Here is an 18,276-nt window from a genome sequence, read left to right on the forward strand (position 1 = left end):
AAAAGGGAGAAATATGAGACTGAGAGAGACCCAGGGTAGAACAGTTCTAGCAATATGAACGAAAGTATAGTGTATGTGCTGAGACTAAGAGAAAGAAAAGGCAGGAGCAAAAAGGAAATGAGAGAGGCTGAAATGAGAAAGAGAGCTTCATTTCTGAGGCACCACAGGTGGGGGTTTATAGTGCTGTCCGGATCCAGGGGTGTGACCACTTTCACAGGCAGTCCTTTGTCTGTGCTTCTTTGTCTATTAGCAGCCCTGAAACAGGATACTAACAGCAAGGATGTGGGAAATCTGGCGAGTCTACCGAAACGCATGCCCCAAAGCCTACAGTAGCCGATGACTCATTAGAGTAAATTTACAGATGATTGCCCTAATTTTTCATTCATTTCAACAAAAGCCAAACCTATTTGTGGTGGCCAATATTTCTCACGATATTCCTTATATGAGCTGATATTTGGCTCCTATTTATTGATCTGAAATTCAAAGAATAATAGGGCCAAGGAATGGAATGCCTACTACCACAAAGGGGATTTTTTGCAAAAACTCATAAAACTATGTCCAACGTGCCCACTTTTCCTAGTCTGTAATTTACATAAAGACATAATGTTTTCATTGTGAAGCATCTTAGCAATTCTGAAACTCTCTAAAAACAATGATGATGGCTTCGATATGATAGAAATTTTTCACTCCAAATTATTTTGATCTTTTAAGCCCATACCCTAGTAATTTGTTAATCACCATATCAGCAGAGTGTGTTGTATATACATGGATATTCAGAGAAAAGAGTTCAAATCAGTGGGTTTTATCCCTGCACAGGTCAGTTACCTTCAAACAAAAACAAAGAGAAAAAATCCAGTTATGTTCTATGTCACATGCTATATACTCTTAACTCTTGCTGGATGATTTTCGAATAGTGATTTTGTGGCCAAAGGTGATAATGCCAATAAAAATTTATCACTAGTGTGGGAATAAATTTTAAGTACCACGATTTAAAGTCAATTAAAATTTAACAGCAATTGCTTTAAGTTCAAATAATTTGCTATTATCCTGGACAATTTATTTCTAAGAGAAGAGATGCCCTATTCTCATTTAAGCCTGCAATTCACACAAGAGTGAGATATTAAATGGAAGCTTGGTCATGATTTTTAGAATGTAAGGCTCCTCCTTAGGCCAAGGTTAGCCTAAAAATTAAGCATGTATGGAGAACATACGGGATGGGAAAGAATTCTGTGAGGCAGTGTTGCCAAGTTTTGAGAGACATATCAACAAGCTTTCCATTTCTGAGGTGATGGTTTCAGTGTGATGAGCTAGCTTTCATCTAATCCCAGCTTCCAAATGTTGAAAATCTAGTACACAGTTTTGGAAGTCACCTTCTGCTGAGTAACATTGTTCTCAAGCTAGGTTTTCTGGGGTAAATTATTGCCTATGAAGCCAACAAGGCCCTTCCTTTTCTTTAACCACTCTCATAATCCTTTTCCCCCTCTGTAGGCAAAACTCAACTTATTTGCTCTATGAAATTGTCATTCACACAATGCCATATACAGTATTTAATTCATGTAAGCACTTCTTTATTCCTAACAACGACTATGTCTTAGTTTGGGTTGCCTCATAAGTAGAGCCTGGGATAAGAATTTGAGGGTTGGGAGGTTTAGGAAGTGCCAGTAGCTTATTGATATGTCTCTCAAAACTTGGCTACACTGCCAGGAAGCCATTCAGTTTGATAAAGACCCATCTTATTTGGAGAAGATTCTCTAGGTCATTCTGCATTGCAGTGGATCACTCCAAACCTGCTCTAGTCTAGTTTAGACATATAAATGCCAAAAGATTTCACACAACCTGGTTCAATCATTGGCACTGAAGTAGAAGGCTAGAGCATTAACCCTCTCTGAGCCATAAAAACTAAACATCTAAATGGGTATATCCTGGGATATAGGATTTAAATTAATGGTACCTTTCAGTATAGACATGTCAAATAATCTCTTTGTGAATTGCCTGTCTGAAAGTCTCCAGAATTTGTAAAGACAGATCTTTTTTTTGATCAGTCTGTCTTTCTACTTAGAAGTATCTGGTGGTAATTGTCTAAAGCAGCATTCAAAAGTATGATTCACGGAAACAACATTGAATACATTTCATGGAGAGTTCTGTGGTAGAATGTATTTTCCTAAATAGGTGGCAACTGTATCTTCGGTCTACATGCTATTATGGAACTTTGCCACTTCTTCAAGATGTGGAATTGAACTCCCCTGCTCTTGGGGTCGTGTGACTCATATGTAACAAAATACAGTGGAAGCAATGCTGCATGATTTCTAAGGTTAAGTCATAAAAGTCACTGCAGTTTTCACCTTGTGAGCTGAAATACTTTCACTGGAACTCTGAGATACCATGTACCAATCCTCTCGCCCTGAGGCAGCTATGCTGTGAGGAAGCCCAATCTAGACCACACGGAGAGACCACAAGGAGAAAGCGAAAGGTGACATGAAGAGAGATGTGCAGCCAGCCTCCAGCCGCTCCTGCTACCTGCTGTTCTAGCACCAGCCACCACCTGGCTGCACCACATGAAAGACACCCTAGACAGGATGACTCAGGTGAGTCCTTCCCAAATTCCTGACTCGCAGAAACTATGAGAGATTAAAAAATAATAATAATAATAATTGTTGTTTTAACTCCCTAAGTTTTGGGGCAATTTGTTTCATAGCAATATGTCAAGGAAGTTCCATAACAAAAATTGGGCAAAAATGGGTTAACAAACACTGTAGGTTTTCGTTTTCCTCTGCAGGATTTCTCAGAGTATTCCTATGCTATGTGCATCTCCACAACTGGCATTTAGTATGCAGTATTTCCCAATGTATTTCCCCAAGAAACCATTTTAATAGCTATTCTCAAGGGAAAATTCTCATAAACGTGGGCAAACATGGTTCCCTCTTCTGATTTGTAGCTTTCCCTCTTCCCCAGTGATCTGAACTACACATAATGAAGATTGTACTTCACCATGATGATAAATTAAAGAACAAACAAACAGGCCAGCCCAGAAAGAGTCACCCTTTGGTAACGTGTGTATGACCTAAACCATTCCAGCAGTATCACAGAGCAAACAGTATAAACTCTGAATGTCATTCACTGTTTGCTATGCCAATAATAGCTCCAGGATATGCTGTTCTTCCAATGAGTTCAACAAACATTTCGATGCACTGAAATTTTCATAACCCTCTTGCTCCTCTGACTATCTCACTTGCAAATTGAAAAGCTCTAACAAGCAGATGAGAGATAAGGGTGGCGGGAAAAAGATTGTCCCTAATCTCTTGGAGAGGAATGAAGAAATTATGCAGAAAATTCTACTCCACTGTAATATAAGTTCTCTATCAGGCTTTAAAACACATGCTCCTCCTGTCCAGAAAATTCTGAAAGGCCAGGAGTAAGGATTAAACAGCTAGTCGTTGGGAAACTTTTGCCCACTTTGTAAAGGTTGAAAAATTAGAGAAACAATATTGAAAAAGTTTGACATAGTTAATATTTCTAATAAAATATGTGAAAAGGAAATTAAAGGGATCAAATCTTAGTAAATATATAACAAGGGAGTATCACTTACCGATTTGATAAAAGAATAAGAGTGAAAAGTTATTCTTCTGATTCCCACTTAGTCATTGTGTGACTATCACTGTATGACACCAAATGGGCTAATCCATGACTCAGTTTCTCCATGAATAAATTGCCACTCAGTTTTCTATCCCATTTACCTAAGGAACTCTAAATAGAGTCAAAGTCAGAGGTGGGGCTAACGTGACGCCAATGAGGTACTCCCCTTGGGTGTAAAATCTAAGACGGTGCCCAAAATATCAGTTATCAAGATATATAATATTTAGTGCAATGATTTTTAAAAATCAAAATTAATACAAACAAAATCTATGATAAACAAAATGTCAAAAGTTTCAACAAAAACTGGATCAGTATTACCAATTTTTCCCTTTGGCTCAGGCTCCAGTATAGCTTAGCATGGGACTGTTAAGGAGCCCTGAAAGTCACATAATTTGAGCTTCACCAATTTATCACACATCATAATTGTGACAGACGAGAAATCATGCTTACATTGTTTTAGGTTCCCCCATGCAATTTCAAAACATTCTTCTACATATAGATGATACTTATTTAAGCAAATTACTTCAGGACTTTGCACTAGTCAAAATTCTGATAGCTGGGGCTGGCCAAGTGGCGCGTTGGTTAGGAGTTGGCTTGGGAGTGCGAGCTCTGAGCAGCAGGGACACTGTTTTGGATCCCACATGAGGGCCAGTTACATTGTACCCTCTACAGCTAAGATGGTGAACAACAGCTCAACCTGGAGCTGGGCTGACGTGAGTCACCAGCAATGGCGTAGGCTGCAGTAGAGCTGCATTAGGCTGCCATGAGCTACTGTGAGTGGCCGGCAGCTGGCGTGAGCGGCCGTCCAATGGCTGGCAACCGATCTGCCTCAGCCGGGAAGAGTGCCATGATCACAATACCAACATGGGCCAGCAAAGCGTCGTCCTCCACAACTAGACTGAAGAACCAAAGGACAGCAACTTGTCTGTTCCACTCCCCCAATTCCCCAATAAAATCTTAAAAAAAAAAAAAGAGTACATTGTTATAAGAAAAAAAAATTTAACAGATATAGATATAGATATGGGTATAGACATAGATATATGTATAGATATAGCTATATATCCCAAATGTACTGAAATGGATTTTTTTTCCATCACACACAGGCTTTCTCATCCTTCTTCTACCCTTCACTATTTTCAGTCACCTGATCAGCAGAGGTGGTTTTACTGTACTTTCACAGGTAAGTGTAACAAGAACACACGGATAGGAACTCAACAGCTTACATGGAGAAATCCTGTGAAGAACATATAGTCCACATCTCTTCCCAACAGGTCTATCATTTTGGTCAAGCTATTGAAAGCAGATTCGTTCCTCTTTGATCACAACTTCTATTTATAGAAACAGGGTCTTTGTTCAGTTTAAAAATAAAGATGGTATCCAAATGGATTAAAAGCCCTGTGGCCCACAAATTGGGACTCAAAGTCTTTATAAATAGCCTAATTTTTTTCTATTTAGTAAAGTAATATGTGTCCATTATAGACAAATAACTAAACAAAGAAGAAAGTAAAAACCACCAGTAATGGAATTATAAAATGTTGTAGTTGCTTTGGAAACCAGTCTGGAAGTCCTCAAAATGTCAAATATAGAGTTACAATATGACCCAGCAATTCTACTCCTAGGTATACAGCCAAGAGAATTGAAAAAAAAAAAACTCATACATGAATGTTCATAGCAGCATTGCTCATAATAGCCAAAGTGGAAACAAACCAAATGTCCATCAACTAATGAATGGGTAAACAAAACGTGGTGTATCGATACAATGGAATTATTCACCCATAAAAAATAATGAAGTACTGATACATGCTACACCGTAGATGAACCTTGAAAACATTATGCTAAGTGAAAGAAGCCAGACACAAAAGACTACATATCCTATGATGCCATTTATATGAAAGGTCCTGAATAGGGAAACCCATAGAGACAGGAAGTAGATTAGTGCTTGCTAAGGGCTGGGAGGAGGGGAAATGGGGATGACTAGTAAGGGGTCTGGGGTTTCTTTTGGGGTTAATGCAAGTGTTCTAAAACTAGATAGCAGTGATGCATGACTCAGTTGAATATACTAAAAACGACTGAATTGTACACTTTAAAAGGGAAATTTTTATGGTTTTTAAATTCTATCTCAATTAACCAGTTCTTTCTTTAAAAGCCACCTATAAACCCAAGACCTAAAAATAAATACAGTTAATATTTTCAACATCTCAAGTTATCTCCTAATGGGCATCCACCAGTCAGTGCACTCCAAAATGCTCCTATCTGTTGTGCAACTACAACCTGAATGCCTCTCAGCCTCGTTGTCTATATGCAGAAAAAGATCTGCTTTGTGCTCAACACTCATGCTAAAGCAGATAATGCTTCAAGGACATTTCTTCCAAGCTTCCCCTCAACCTACGTTGAAATGGCACTTCCTGCTTTCTCATAAATATATTCATTAGTGAGTATATCAATGTCAGCGGAGAGTCTACAGGTCAATAAATAATTATGATAGTTTCCTAGGGAAACCAACAGCTTTATTAAGCTCATGAGAATGTAAATTATATATGCATATGTGTATGTATATATATATATGTGTGTGTATACATATATAATATATAGTAGAGAGACCATTTTATAAATTTTAATTAAAGCTATAATTTAAAAAAATTTTAAAACAATATTAGTAAGATCACAAGTCCACCACCCTCACAAAATTGCTTTTATTTCTTCATGAATGCATACTGTCATTTATACGCTTATAGAATTTTTTTATAGTTACAGTCAATAATAATACACATTGTTTTCACTTAAGAAACAGCCTTCATGCATCTTTAGAATTACTATCATTTGTGTGGTCTCATAGCATACCTTTGTACAACGTAAAAATGCATATAATGATTCCCCTGATATTAAATATTGTAGATAAAGCTAGACTGAACACATTAATGAGGACATATATATGGAATATTAAATATTTATATCTATTTAATATGCAAATATAAAACATTTAACCTTGGCTACTTCACCAAGATAAATTTCTGCACTGGGGATGCTGTGCTCTTGTTACAAATTATCACATTACCTCCCAAAAGGGAACCAATTTATGGAGCCACTGCAAGGGATGAGCACCACCGATTCTACTATAACATTACTGATACTGTATGGTATAATTTTAAAAACTATTTTCGTTGTTGTTTTTTCTTGCATATTTATTCTGGCAGTGATATGCTTTTAGAAGTTTGCTTTCTATTTGTTCCCCCTTAATCATTTATTAATTCAATATTTATTACATACCTATTATGTGTGAAATACAAGAAAAAAATCCTTGTCCTCACAGAGCTTACAGTCTATGTGGAATGCATTAATATCCTCTTTTGTATTTATCCTTTAAAGTTTGGATTGTCTTCTTTAGAAATAAGAATTTAAAAATATTGTATACATCAGCCCCTTTGGGGTTTTTTAATGGTATTGAAATTGTAAATATGTATATTCTTGAGGCTATCAGCCTTTTACAATTTCATTTATTTCTTTAAAAATGAAGTTATCCTTCCTATATATATTGAATAAATGTTCTAATCTTTGTTAATTTTATTATAATGACTAGATTTTTATATTTTTATTTCATATGGATTTATTTTGAAACATGATAAAGCATGGATTCACCTTAACTCTTTTACTGAAACATTATCTTATTTCTATAATACCCTACATAAAACAAGCTTTCTTTAACCTCTTTAAACACACACACACACACACACACACACACACACACACACACGCGCGCGCGCACACACACACACATGCACACACAGTTTTGCATTAACTAACTGCCTTATGTTGGTACTTTCTAGTTTGTTGTATTAATTGGTATTCCTGTTTTTATTGTCACAAAACACTGTTTAGGGAATTGTTGGTTTATGGACTAAACCTAATATATATTAAAAAAGAGCATAGTCACTGGATGCAAAATGAATAAGTAAGTTAGTACGTATGTAATAAAGAAGATAATCATAAAAAAATTGAGTGAGTTGGGGTAGGGAGCTAAGAGTTGTGATATATTTGTAGTAAAACTTAATCTTAAAAATGTTGTGCTAGGTCTGTCTTAAAATGAGATTTCCGTAATAGTGGGACATAATTTAGTAGATAAAAAACAGGACAATGGTGAATGTTAAGAAACAAGGATAAAGAACTATAGGCAGCAAGACAGTAACAGATGGGTTCATGCTGGAAATGAGAATGATGAAACGGTACAGCTAAATATTGGAGAGCTTGCTGACCAAAGTCAGAAGTTGGATCAGCTGGGGCGGGGGGGGGGGGGGGGGCACTGGATGTTACCTTATCAGAATGATATGGAAAGGCATGAAAAGATTGTTTAGGTACAGTGTGGGGACAGGCAGAGTGAGAAGGCTGGAAATTTAGGAGGCAGCAGTGGGGCAGACACAAAGGATTTTTATTTATAAAGTGACTAAAAGCAATAGATGGAGAGCAGTAACTGCTAAGAGGCAGGGAGAGAGGGTAGAAGGAAGGGAAGGATGGATGCAAGTTCAGCTGGCAACAAGCTGTTCTTTCTAAAAATGAAAGGCAAAAGATACTTAAAAGACTGACTTCTTTGATAACACTTTCAGAAGGAGATGACCTACTTTAAGATATACATGCAATTTAATTTTTAGTTATTTTAAAAAGACCACAGAGTATGAGAAATTAAATAACAACCATAGTGATTTGTCCAAGGCCACAGACTTGGTGTCAATGGTACTTGTGTTAATCTGCTTTTTCCAGACATCTAAGCTCTTTAAAGCTTCCTGGGCACATTGTTTTCCTATACCTATACAAGAGGCTAGTTTCAGAGGGCATGATTTTTTAAACTGTCACCATTGTCTTTCAGACATTTCCAGATAAATGCCTTGAAATGCATAGCCACAACATAACTCATAAACTAAAATTGCCAATCATGAAGCCGGTTTTCTGAAGAAAATGTTAGAATAAGGAAGTAATTATACTAGGGGAGAGGTCTAGAAAAGAGTGGATGTCAATCAGGCGGGGGGATAAAAGCAGACTGATCCTGAAAATTAACTCCAATTTAAATTTTACACCATAAAATATGCCTAAACATAACAAATAAAAGACCACAATGGGGCCGGCCGAGTGGCGCGTTGGTTAAGAACTGGCTTGGGACGCCAGAGGGCCCCGGTTCGGATCCCACATATGAGGGCCAGTGACACTGCCCTCCACAGCTGAGATGCTGAACANCACAGCTGAGATGCTGAACAACAGCTCAACCTGGAGCTGGGCTGCCGTGAGTTGCAGGTGACGATGTAGGCTAAAAAAAAAAAAAAAAAAAAACCACAATGGAATCTATTTTGAGGGGTCTGCTACAACATATCTTCCAAATCAATAGGGGTGTTTATTTTCATTACATGTTAAAATATTAACATCTCGGCTCTTCTAGAGCAGGACCAGCCTTCTTAACGTAGCTTCTTGCCCATAGTTCCAAATACACCCTTTGCTATTTTCCTAGGAATTGAGCATTCCTTTCAGAAATCTGCTTGTGGAACTCTATCCATGAGCTCAAAACACTGAATTTTTATGACATACAACAAACCCCACTTCAAACTCTTAGAGGCTTTTAATTTAAAAAAAAAATATATATATATATATTATTGATGTCATAAAAATGATAAGACTTATCTGTGGTTGCCACCTCCTTACTCTAACAGCCTCCTCCCAGATAATCAGGTCATGAGTATTTGAACATGAAATGTCTCACAACTGTTGACAGAGCAACCTCTTGGTAGCAGTCTCTGCTTTGGGGACATGGGTCACAGATCACCAGGCCTTCAGTGAGTCTCGAAATGATGCGGCAGAATTTCCCCAGTTGGCCTCTTCCTGACTGGCAATCCAAGTATGAATGATTTGGGCTCCATGTCATGGACACAGCACACCAGCTCCCCTGGTACCCTACTGATTGTAACAGCAGTACTGACATCACCTGGGAGCTTGTTAACAAGCTTCTCGGGGATATATATGCACACTCAAGTTTCAGAAACACTGTATATTACAATTTGAGATTCGCTGTTTTAACATACATTCCTCCAAGGTAATCTCTTTGTATATAAACAAGAGCAAAAAATGTATTTTTCAGGGATTTAGGCTAAAAATTTTAAGGGTTATAGGGGGAAAAAATCCTTCAGAACATGAAAATATTTCATTAGTTTAGCCAATATTTGGATATTGTTAGTATACGGTAGAAGGTTGCTAATTTCCCCCTCCAATTTAAAATACCAATGTAGTGAGGAAATTACAACAGCAATAAAAACTAAGAATATAAATCAATGATATCAATGATGTTTTTTACTCATTGGGAAGAATCAGTCCTCATAGCGATGTACATGAGTCATACTGAGAAATGACCACCAGTGACTCATATATGGGTCTCTGAAAGAGAGCAAAACAGCCATAAAAATTCAACATTATATTAGAGACCCAGTTTCTGAGGGGTTCTTCCTCACTAAGGGAATTCTTCCCTGAGAATTCTTTAGTGCTTCATTACTAAATTGACATTGGAGCTTAAGGGATGCATTAATTGAACTTGGCCATGAGCTCATGGGCCCAGCAATAGCGCAATGCACCTTGTGGTGTCCAGTTTTGAGTGGGTGGGGACAGCAAGAGGAAGCAATCTACTTTGGAGACTGCACTTAACCATGCTCTACCTCTAAAAAAGCAACAGCTACGTGCTGACTCAAAGTTTTCAGTAAGAAATACACTTGCTCATAAAAAACCTGGTGATGGGAACACAAGTGGTCCCGCCTCAGTAAAGTAATGTGGACCTGGATAAATTTCTTCTTGACATAAAAACTTAAATGCTTGGGACTTAAGTGCATCTACTTAACCTCTAACTTCTACCCTGAAAAGAGAATTCTGATGGTACCTTGGTGGACAATCAAAGAATCGAGATAGAAGGAGTGGGTACTATCAGCTGGCAAGCATCAGGCTGGAATCAATCTTCCTTGTTCCAAGTTGAGTGATCCGAAAAACTATATAACACGAAGCATTTGAAAATCAAAGAAGAATATTATTGTTCCAAAGATGCCAAGAAAGATCACTCCTGTTCATACTGAGAAATCGGATAAAATGTTTAGAAAGCAGTTCTATTTTCAAACACACAGAAGAAAATAACTTTATAAAATTAAGAAAAAGTGAGGAAATAGAACTGAGGTGCAAGCCTGATATGGAAATGTAGATAAGGACACAAAAGAAATGTAAAGAAATTAATGTTGCAACAACCAAAATTTATCTCAGCAGCAGTGCAGAAGATGGACTGCGGAAAACAGAACTAGTATGATTAGGAACTAACTAGAAAACAGAAGCCATGATATCAAGGCCCGACTAGAAAAGCTCCATAAGGAGACAGAGAAGACAATAAGATAAAAAGGGATAGCAATAGATTACAGACCACAGAGACCAATCAGGAGGCCACCGACATTGTTGAGAAAGAAACCAGAAAAAAATGGAAAAAAAGCGGTCAAGCATATATAAAAAGATGAGGTTTCTAGCTGTGGGGGAATGAGCAGCTCAGCAAAGCCTCTTCCCAAAGGCAACTGTAAACAATTATCTGTGGAGCCTTTATGGTTAAACAGCTGCACCTGAAGTAGAAACAGAGCGTCTGAGGCATTCTTGCCTCGGGCTGTTCCAATCATTCCCACATCCCCTCTTGCTCAGTAAGCCAGGGATTCTGCTAGGGCAGGGTACAGGCTATGCTTCTGAGAAAGGGGGTTCACCCCATTTGGAGTGGTGGTGACCCCCATGCCCAATGGCCTTGTTGGTGGAAGCAATATCTCCATGATGAGTGAATAGAAAAGGCCAATACCCAGGTTGAGGTCCTCACTGGGGCAAGCATATTCCTGGCTCGGGCTTGGCTAGGGCTTGGAGGTAGGTACAAGGATGAACTGCAAATGAGCACAAAGGAACTATTTGGGATGATGGAAATGTTATGAAACCAAAAATCATTGAACTGTATGCGTAGCATGGTTAAATTTTATATGAAATTTATATGTCAATACAACTAGTTTTAAAAAACTGTATACAAGAAGAGGAACTTTTAGGGTGAAAATAGTTAGAGTCTACAGCTCTCATGAGCTCACCATGTCCCTGAAAAAAATTAATATTGCTCAGTCTTTAACTTGTTTTGGCAACAGCTTTATTTTCATGATAAAAATTATATAAGCAATATGATCTTATCCATGCAGGAAAAGAAAGCCATAACAGATTACTTGCAAAGGAAGAACAATCACATTGAACCCAAGCTTCTCCTGTACAAAAGTGAATATCACAATAATAAAAGGGAAAAAAATTATATAGAATTTCAATAGGACAAGTTGAGTTCTCAGAATTAGAGGCCAAGCTAAGCTATAGCTCTTGTCAAGGCAATAGAAATATAATCAAGTGCACTAATTTGATGTACAAATAATTTATTTACTGTTATAGTTGATTCCTCTGACTAGCAAACTATGGGCTGTTGGAAAAGTCATGACACATTTTTGCAACGAAAAACAGAAAAAATACGTCATGACTTTTCCAACAGCCCAATACATGCATTTCAGATGGAGTTTGATTTTAAACAATATATTTCACACAATACTTGATAGAAACACATCTATTGTAAAGCTGGATCCTGAAGTTCAAGTGCCTTCAGTGACAGGCAAGTAATGTAAACACAGGGAAGAGGCCAGATGGATTACCATGGTATGCCACAGTCATGGCTTTGGGGTTTTAGTGCTGCTCTTGATACTAAGCTTCTGTATCAGGGAAACTACAGGAAGTGGTGAGGACTGGCAGACTGGAGAGGGTCCCAGCAGACTGATCATTTTCAAAAATAAGAACCTGTGTTGCGAGTCTTTTAATTTTTCAAGAGAAATCAGATATTTAGATTTTTTATATTAAAAATCTTTAGTTTACTAATCTGAAAATAAAGGGTCGTCTTGTCCAGAATCAGTAGCTTTCATGCTGTTTTATTCTGTGGACCTCTTTCTTCACATTAAATTCTCCATAAAAGGCAAAAATATGAAAAAGAACTAGATTATATTTTAAATCCTTATGATTTTATGGCATCCTAAATAAGAGTTGACCTAGTAATAAATCATCTGCTATCTCGCTAGTCAGTATATTTAACGCCAATTTAACTCATTAATTTAGCTCGATGTAACATGCATTAAGTGACTACTATGGCCCAGACACTGTGCCCAAGTCAGGATCTGAGCCTTTATGGGTGTATGATCCCACAGTTGACAGTCACACATTCTCATTTCATGGTAGGGATCTTAGAACACCACAGAGGCTGCAGGACATCCTGCTTTTGGAGGGAGTGGGGGAGGATGTCAACCGAGGGCACACTCCGCTGTGCCTTAAAGGATGGATTGAGTTTTTCCAAGCAGAGATAGGACAAATAGTGGGCACCTGGAACAGCATGGGGAGACACACACAGGTGTGACAGTGCACAGTGTACCGAGGAAAAATGAGACAGCTGGTGCACAAAAGGAAGCAACGCCCATTAACCTGTTCACTGGGGAATAATCAAGTGACACTAACCAGTCACTCTCTTTATAATATTCAGCATAGGGGAGGGGGGAAAACAGGGCTCACAGTGACGAGAATGTAAATCCTAGCTTACCCATATCAATCACTTATTCAGTTATATACTTTAAATTAGAATCACAAGGATAATCTGTTACTTTCATAAGTCCAATCGTCTTCCATTTTATAAAGACATACAACACAAATATGTACCGATTTTTACACAAAATATTAATATCATGGGTTTGATTCTCACCATCATTCTAGTCTTAATTTCTAGGATTAGACTCTATAAACTCACAAGAAAACAATGTAAATCATCCCAAATAATTTTGAGTCTACTTTTCCAAGCAATCGTTGGGGCTGCCTCCTTAGTTTGCTAAAAATCCCCAACAACCAGAATGAATGTCCGGAATGCAGACTGAATTCTTGTTCAAAATACAGGACAGACAGGGCTCTATTTATATCTTTAACACAGACTATAAAATTTATAGAAGGAAGTAATCAAACATTCCTCATCTCTGGAGTTCAGTCATACCATGGCATAATTTTCAAGTCAGATTTGAAAATTAACCAGGGTTACTGTACCACTTAAGAGAATTCCAGGTTAATTTTTCTCTTAAATTATTACTTTTTAAGATATACTGTATTTTTAAATATGTATTAAATACTATAATTTATTTTCCCGTTTAGCTCAACAGACCTTAGAACTTGAGAGAACCCTACATTCTTCTCACATTCTTCCCACCTGGTAGGACCCAAAGTTTTTTTCCAAAATTAAAAAGACAGCTAATTGGATTCTCTCTCTTTTAAACCTGCCTGTCTCACTACAACTTCTCAGGTGGATTTATTGACAGTGCCTTTCTTACTTTGATGTGCAAAAAATAATAGATTTAAAGATTGTTAAGCATAACATTAAAAAGGATCTCATGAACTTCAAAATATCCACAGTTCAATAAGATAAAAATAAGGTAGGGAGAAAAGGAAAATAGACAATAAAAAGGGACAGAAAAAATAAAATTAGCCCAAAGTTTAGATTAGCTTACAAACTACAAGTCATCCTATTGTTTCATTTCACAAATCTGAGTCTATATTTCCTAGCAGCCAAGGTGAAGAAGAAAGCATAATTATTCCTTCCATAAAGTAAATGAAAACAAGTTACTCAGAAGAATGACAAATATCCCTAGGTTCTAGTTTTCTGAGAAATTTATTTCATGGGTCCTCATAAAAAGGGCAATTTATAAAGTAGCTGCAAAGAATCCTCTGCCTTAAACTTTAATAATCCATGATATTTGAGATGGATAAATAAATTGCTAAAAAAACAAAAAGCAAAGAGTTCTTGAAGGTGACACTCCTCAGAAGCCATATGGTGGGTGGCTCACAAGTTAAGTCCCCAAAGACATCCGTATAAAAATGTAACATAACTGTTTTTTTCATAAGATCTCTCAAAATAGGCCAAGTATATAAGCAGTCACCAGCAATTCAGTTAATCTGTGTGGGCCTTAATATCTTCAGTTTGAAAAAGGGAAGATGACAAGCCGATGGAATAGCCTAGATAATCCCTAAGCGTCCTTCTAGCTCTGAAAAGTGTCTGTGGGTCTTGACTACATTTTTACTGAGCCCCTACTGTGTGCTGTTTCCCTGGGAAAAAAAGAATTCTAAATACACACACACACACACACACACACACACACACACACACACTCAACTGAGTATTTCATAATTTTGCTATTCTGAAGAGCAGATTTGCTGCTGTTTGCCTGTTATTATAGCCGGAAAGAATCCAATATTTGCACAACAACTGATCCATGAATGTCAACAAAAAGCAGACATCCTCCCTCCTCCTAAATTGTTATTGTTAGTCTCTGAACTCAGATGAAGTTTGGAAACTTGCACTGAATATTCAAAACTCTTTTTGACACCTTCTCTCAGACTGACATTTTCAAACTAATATGTGCATGGGTACATATGCTAAACAAGGCACTCAACACCTCGGTGTTTTACAATGTCATTGTAAAGCATGTCATTGTAAAAAATGTTATTGCAATTTTACAACGTCAGTCTCAAAAAATATCTTCCATCATTAAAAACCCTTAACTGAAGACTCAACTAAAATGTCAGGCTTTTGAAAACTTAGGGACAAAATTGTGCAGCAAAGACAGAGCCCCCAACAACTGGATGAGAATGAAGTAAGACTAAAAACAATTTGACAATATTAAGAGGAATTTTAAATGAGGATACTAGAATCTTCAAGGTATTTTACAAAATCATTATGCTCTGTACCTCCCAGATGCCACAAATATGTAACTTCATATATATGTACACACACACACACACACACACACACACACACACACACACACGGTGCCAAAAAAATGTATACACATTTTAAGAAAGGAAAAAACTGTATTAAAACTGCAGTACTCAATATATACCAAAAACAAAAGATTAATATGAGTCACATTTGACTTCTGCAATTACAAGATGTGCTCAAAGTGGTTACCATCAGCATCCAGACACTTCTGATTATGGCAAACTGCTGCTTGAGCAATGTTGACCAAAGTGTCCACTTGTATATATTTTTTTGGCACCCCCAGTGTGTGTGTGTTTCCCATATTTGGGGAGAAAATATCTGTAAAACTGGCTTAGAATATTTTGCAATCCCTTCTTTCCACCTCATAAGAAGAAAACTATGTAACAAAATAAGAAGTATATTCCAGATAATTTTTACAGTGGCAGAAGCCTGACATTTTTCTATAAATGAAGAGTGCTTTAGGTGTGTTGCTTGGTGGCCCAAATACTATGCACAGTGTTGCTGTTAATAACATGATTTTCTAAAGACATGAACAACTCTGGGTAAATTTCCAAGTAAAACAAAGCACACTCTTTCTTCAATAAACCTGGTAGTTACATTCCTGAAAAATTCAGGGCCTATTAAAACTGTGCAAAAATTGCTTTGAGTGTATATGTAAAATACTATTGAGTTCTCTGCTCAGATAATTATTTTTTTCATCTGCATGAATGTCCAGACATGAAACTCTCATATGGGATATGTATTTTGAAGTATGACTCCCAAAACTTCATATTTTGAAGTCCCACCCTCAGAGTGGGACCTTATTTGGGAATAGGTTCATTGCAGATGTAATTAGTAAGATGAGCTTCAACTGGTGTAGGGTGGAACCCCAATCCAATGTGACTGGTGTCCTTATAAAAAGAAAAAAAATTTGGATGCAGGGATATGCACACTGGAAGAACGCTTTGTGAAGATGAAGGCAGAGTTCAGGGTGATGCTTTGTGCTCCTTTGTTATGACAGCCCCAGAAAATTAGTACAACAGGGGTGAGAGTAAGACTTCTCAACAAATATCTTTTTATATAATTTTCACTTCTTAAGCCAAGTGAAGGTAGTGTCCATTCAATAGATTATATTTTTATACAACCCCCCCCAAGCAAAAGAGGTATTGCTTTATGGGGAGAGGGGAACAGTAGGTAGACAGACATTAGAAACCAATCCATAGAACTCCCCCCAGGGAAAGCATTATGTAATGTAGTCTGTACTAATACCTGAAGAACATCCCCACAGTGCTGGAAAAGTCGCTTCAACCCGAGGTCTGTCACAGCCTGGCCAGCATGGCGGCATCGGTGCAGAGTGAGAGAGTGGGGCTGGCGACAAGCCAGAGCCACCAGCCAGCCATCCTCCAGGACGCAGCAGTCTGAGATCTGGACTCGCTTCCCTGAGGGTTAAAATAAAAATAGTAAATAAAACAATCTGAATGACCAAAAACATATTTCTTATAACTACCAGTAGCATAGGGTGACATCCAAGTTAGAGATGGCATCCCCGGGAAGAGCTATTTACCCTGAGATGTGAAGGAGGGTGGCAAAGGAGGCGGGTGGCACCTGGGGAGATGTTCTGAGGCAGGAAGGGGCTTGGCACAGAGAAAATGAGTCAAGGCTGCAGGGACTGGCATTCAGGCAGTGAGGGGGAGTGACCCAAGATGAAGTGGCAAGGCAGACAGGAGTCAAACTGTGCACGGCCTTCCAGGCCATGATGAAGGTTTGACCCCGATGGTTTTATGCAAGGATCAGACTTGAATTTTTTTTAAAAGATCACTCTAGCTACCTCATGGAGGTGAGAGGAATCATTTTTAAGACGCTCCCCTCCTCTGAAGGGCATATTTCCAGACTGGCCCAGGTGTGTCACTCATTGTCATGGGATGCCATCTCACAGAAGCCAGACATTGCCCTGGGACCTGCTACATACCCAACAGCTGTCAACCTTTCCACTGCCCCTTAAGGAGTCTGTGTGGAATAGTGAAGAGTGCATGGGATATAGAGTCTGAATGCCTGGATTAAAGTTCTGTCTCTGGTATTTATGGCTGTGTGACTTTTTAGGAGTTGCCTAACCACTCTGAGCTTCAGCAAATATGGACCCTGGATGGCTTTGTGGATAAAGAGTAGATGAGGATAGCAGACCCATGTTCTTGTCTATATTCTGCCACTAACCAGCTCTCAGTCAACATGGCCTCAGATGCCTTAGTTATAAAACAAGAACAATAATATCTTTCCTGTTTGCATAGTGTTGCTATTAGGAGGAAAAGAGAGATGGACTGTGGAAAGCCCTGTGAACTACACCATCTTCTGCAAATTGATTAACACCCTCCTTGGGCCTCCGTGTCTCATCCATTTACCAATCAGATCCCATTTAAAGGCTCAAACCTTTCTAGGACCCTTTCTTCCCAGCACTGAAAGTACCATCCCCAGTCATATTTTCAGTCATGTAATTTCAGATGGGCCAGGAACTCCAGGGCACTGGATCTCTCTCTGCTTTAGAGTCATGGTGAGAAAAGTCACAGCTGGGCAAAAAGCCGATTTCCTCCCCTTCGCTGCCCTCACACTGTGTTCTCGCTCCCTACATACACAATTGCCTTTGAAACGCTATACACTCAGGAGCTTTCAAAGCACAAAAAGTTAGAGCATGATTTCTACAAGTTCTTGATCTAAGTTGGCCATCCCTCTTTCTACTTCATGGCAATTCCCTTTTTTCTCAATTTGTTTTTTTTGTTGTTGTTGTTAAACCTGCCTTTTCCTCTCTCCATACC

At 38.1% G+C, this 18,276-nt stretch overlaps 1 protein-coding gene across 3 annotated transcripts in view; it reads right to left on the reverse strand.

Moving 5' to 3' along the window:
* The window catches only part of LOC109374017 (uncharacterized), a 92,028-nt gene that overhangs the window by 36,818 nt on the left and 36,934 nt on the right, over positions 1 to 18,276 (reverse strand). For all 3 annotated transcript variants that reach the window (XM_019628273.1, XM_019628274.1, XM_019628275.1), the window contains one exon: positions 16,739 to 16,908. In XM_019628273.1, coding sequence (XP_019483818.1) covers positions 16,739 to 16,908 — 170 coding nt within the window. The remainder of the gene's footprint in view (positions 1 to 16,738; positions 16,909 to 18,276) is intronic.

Source organism: Hipposideros armiger, unplaced genomic scaffold (assembly GCF_001890085.2).
Source record: "Hipposideros armiger isolate ML-2016 unplaced genomic scaffold, ASM189008v1 scaffold_777, whole genome shotgun sequence".
NCBI classification, from domain to species: Eukaryota; Metazoa; Chordata; class Mammalia; order Chiroptera; family Hipposideridae; genus Hipposideros; species Hipposideros armiger.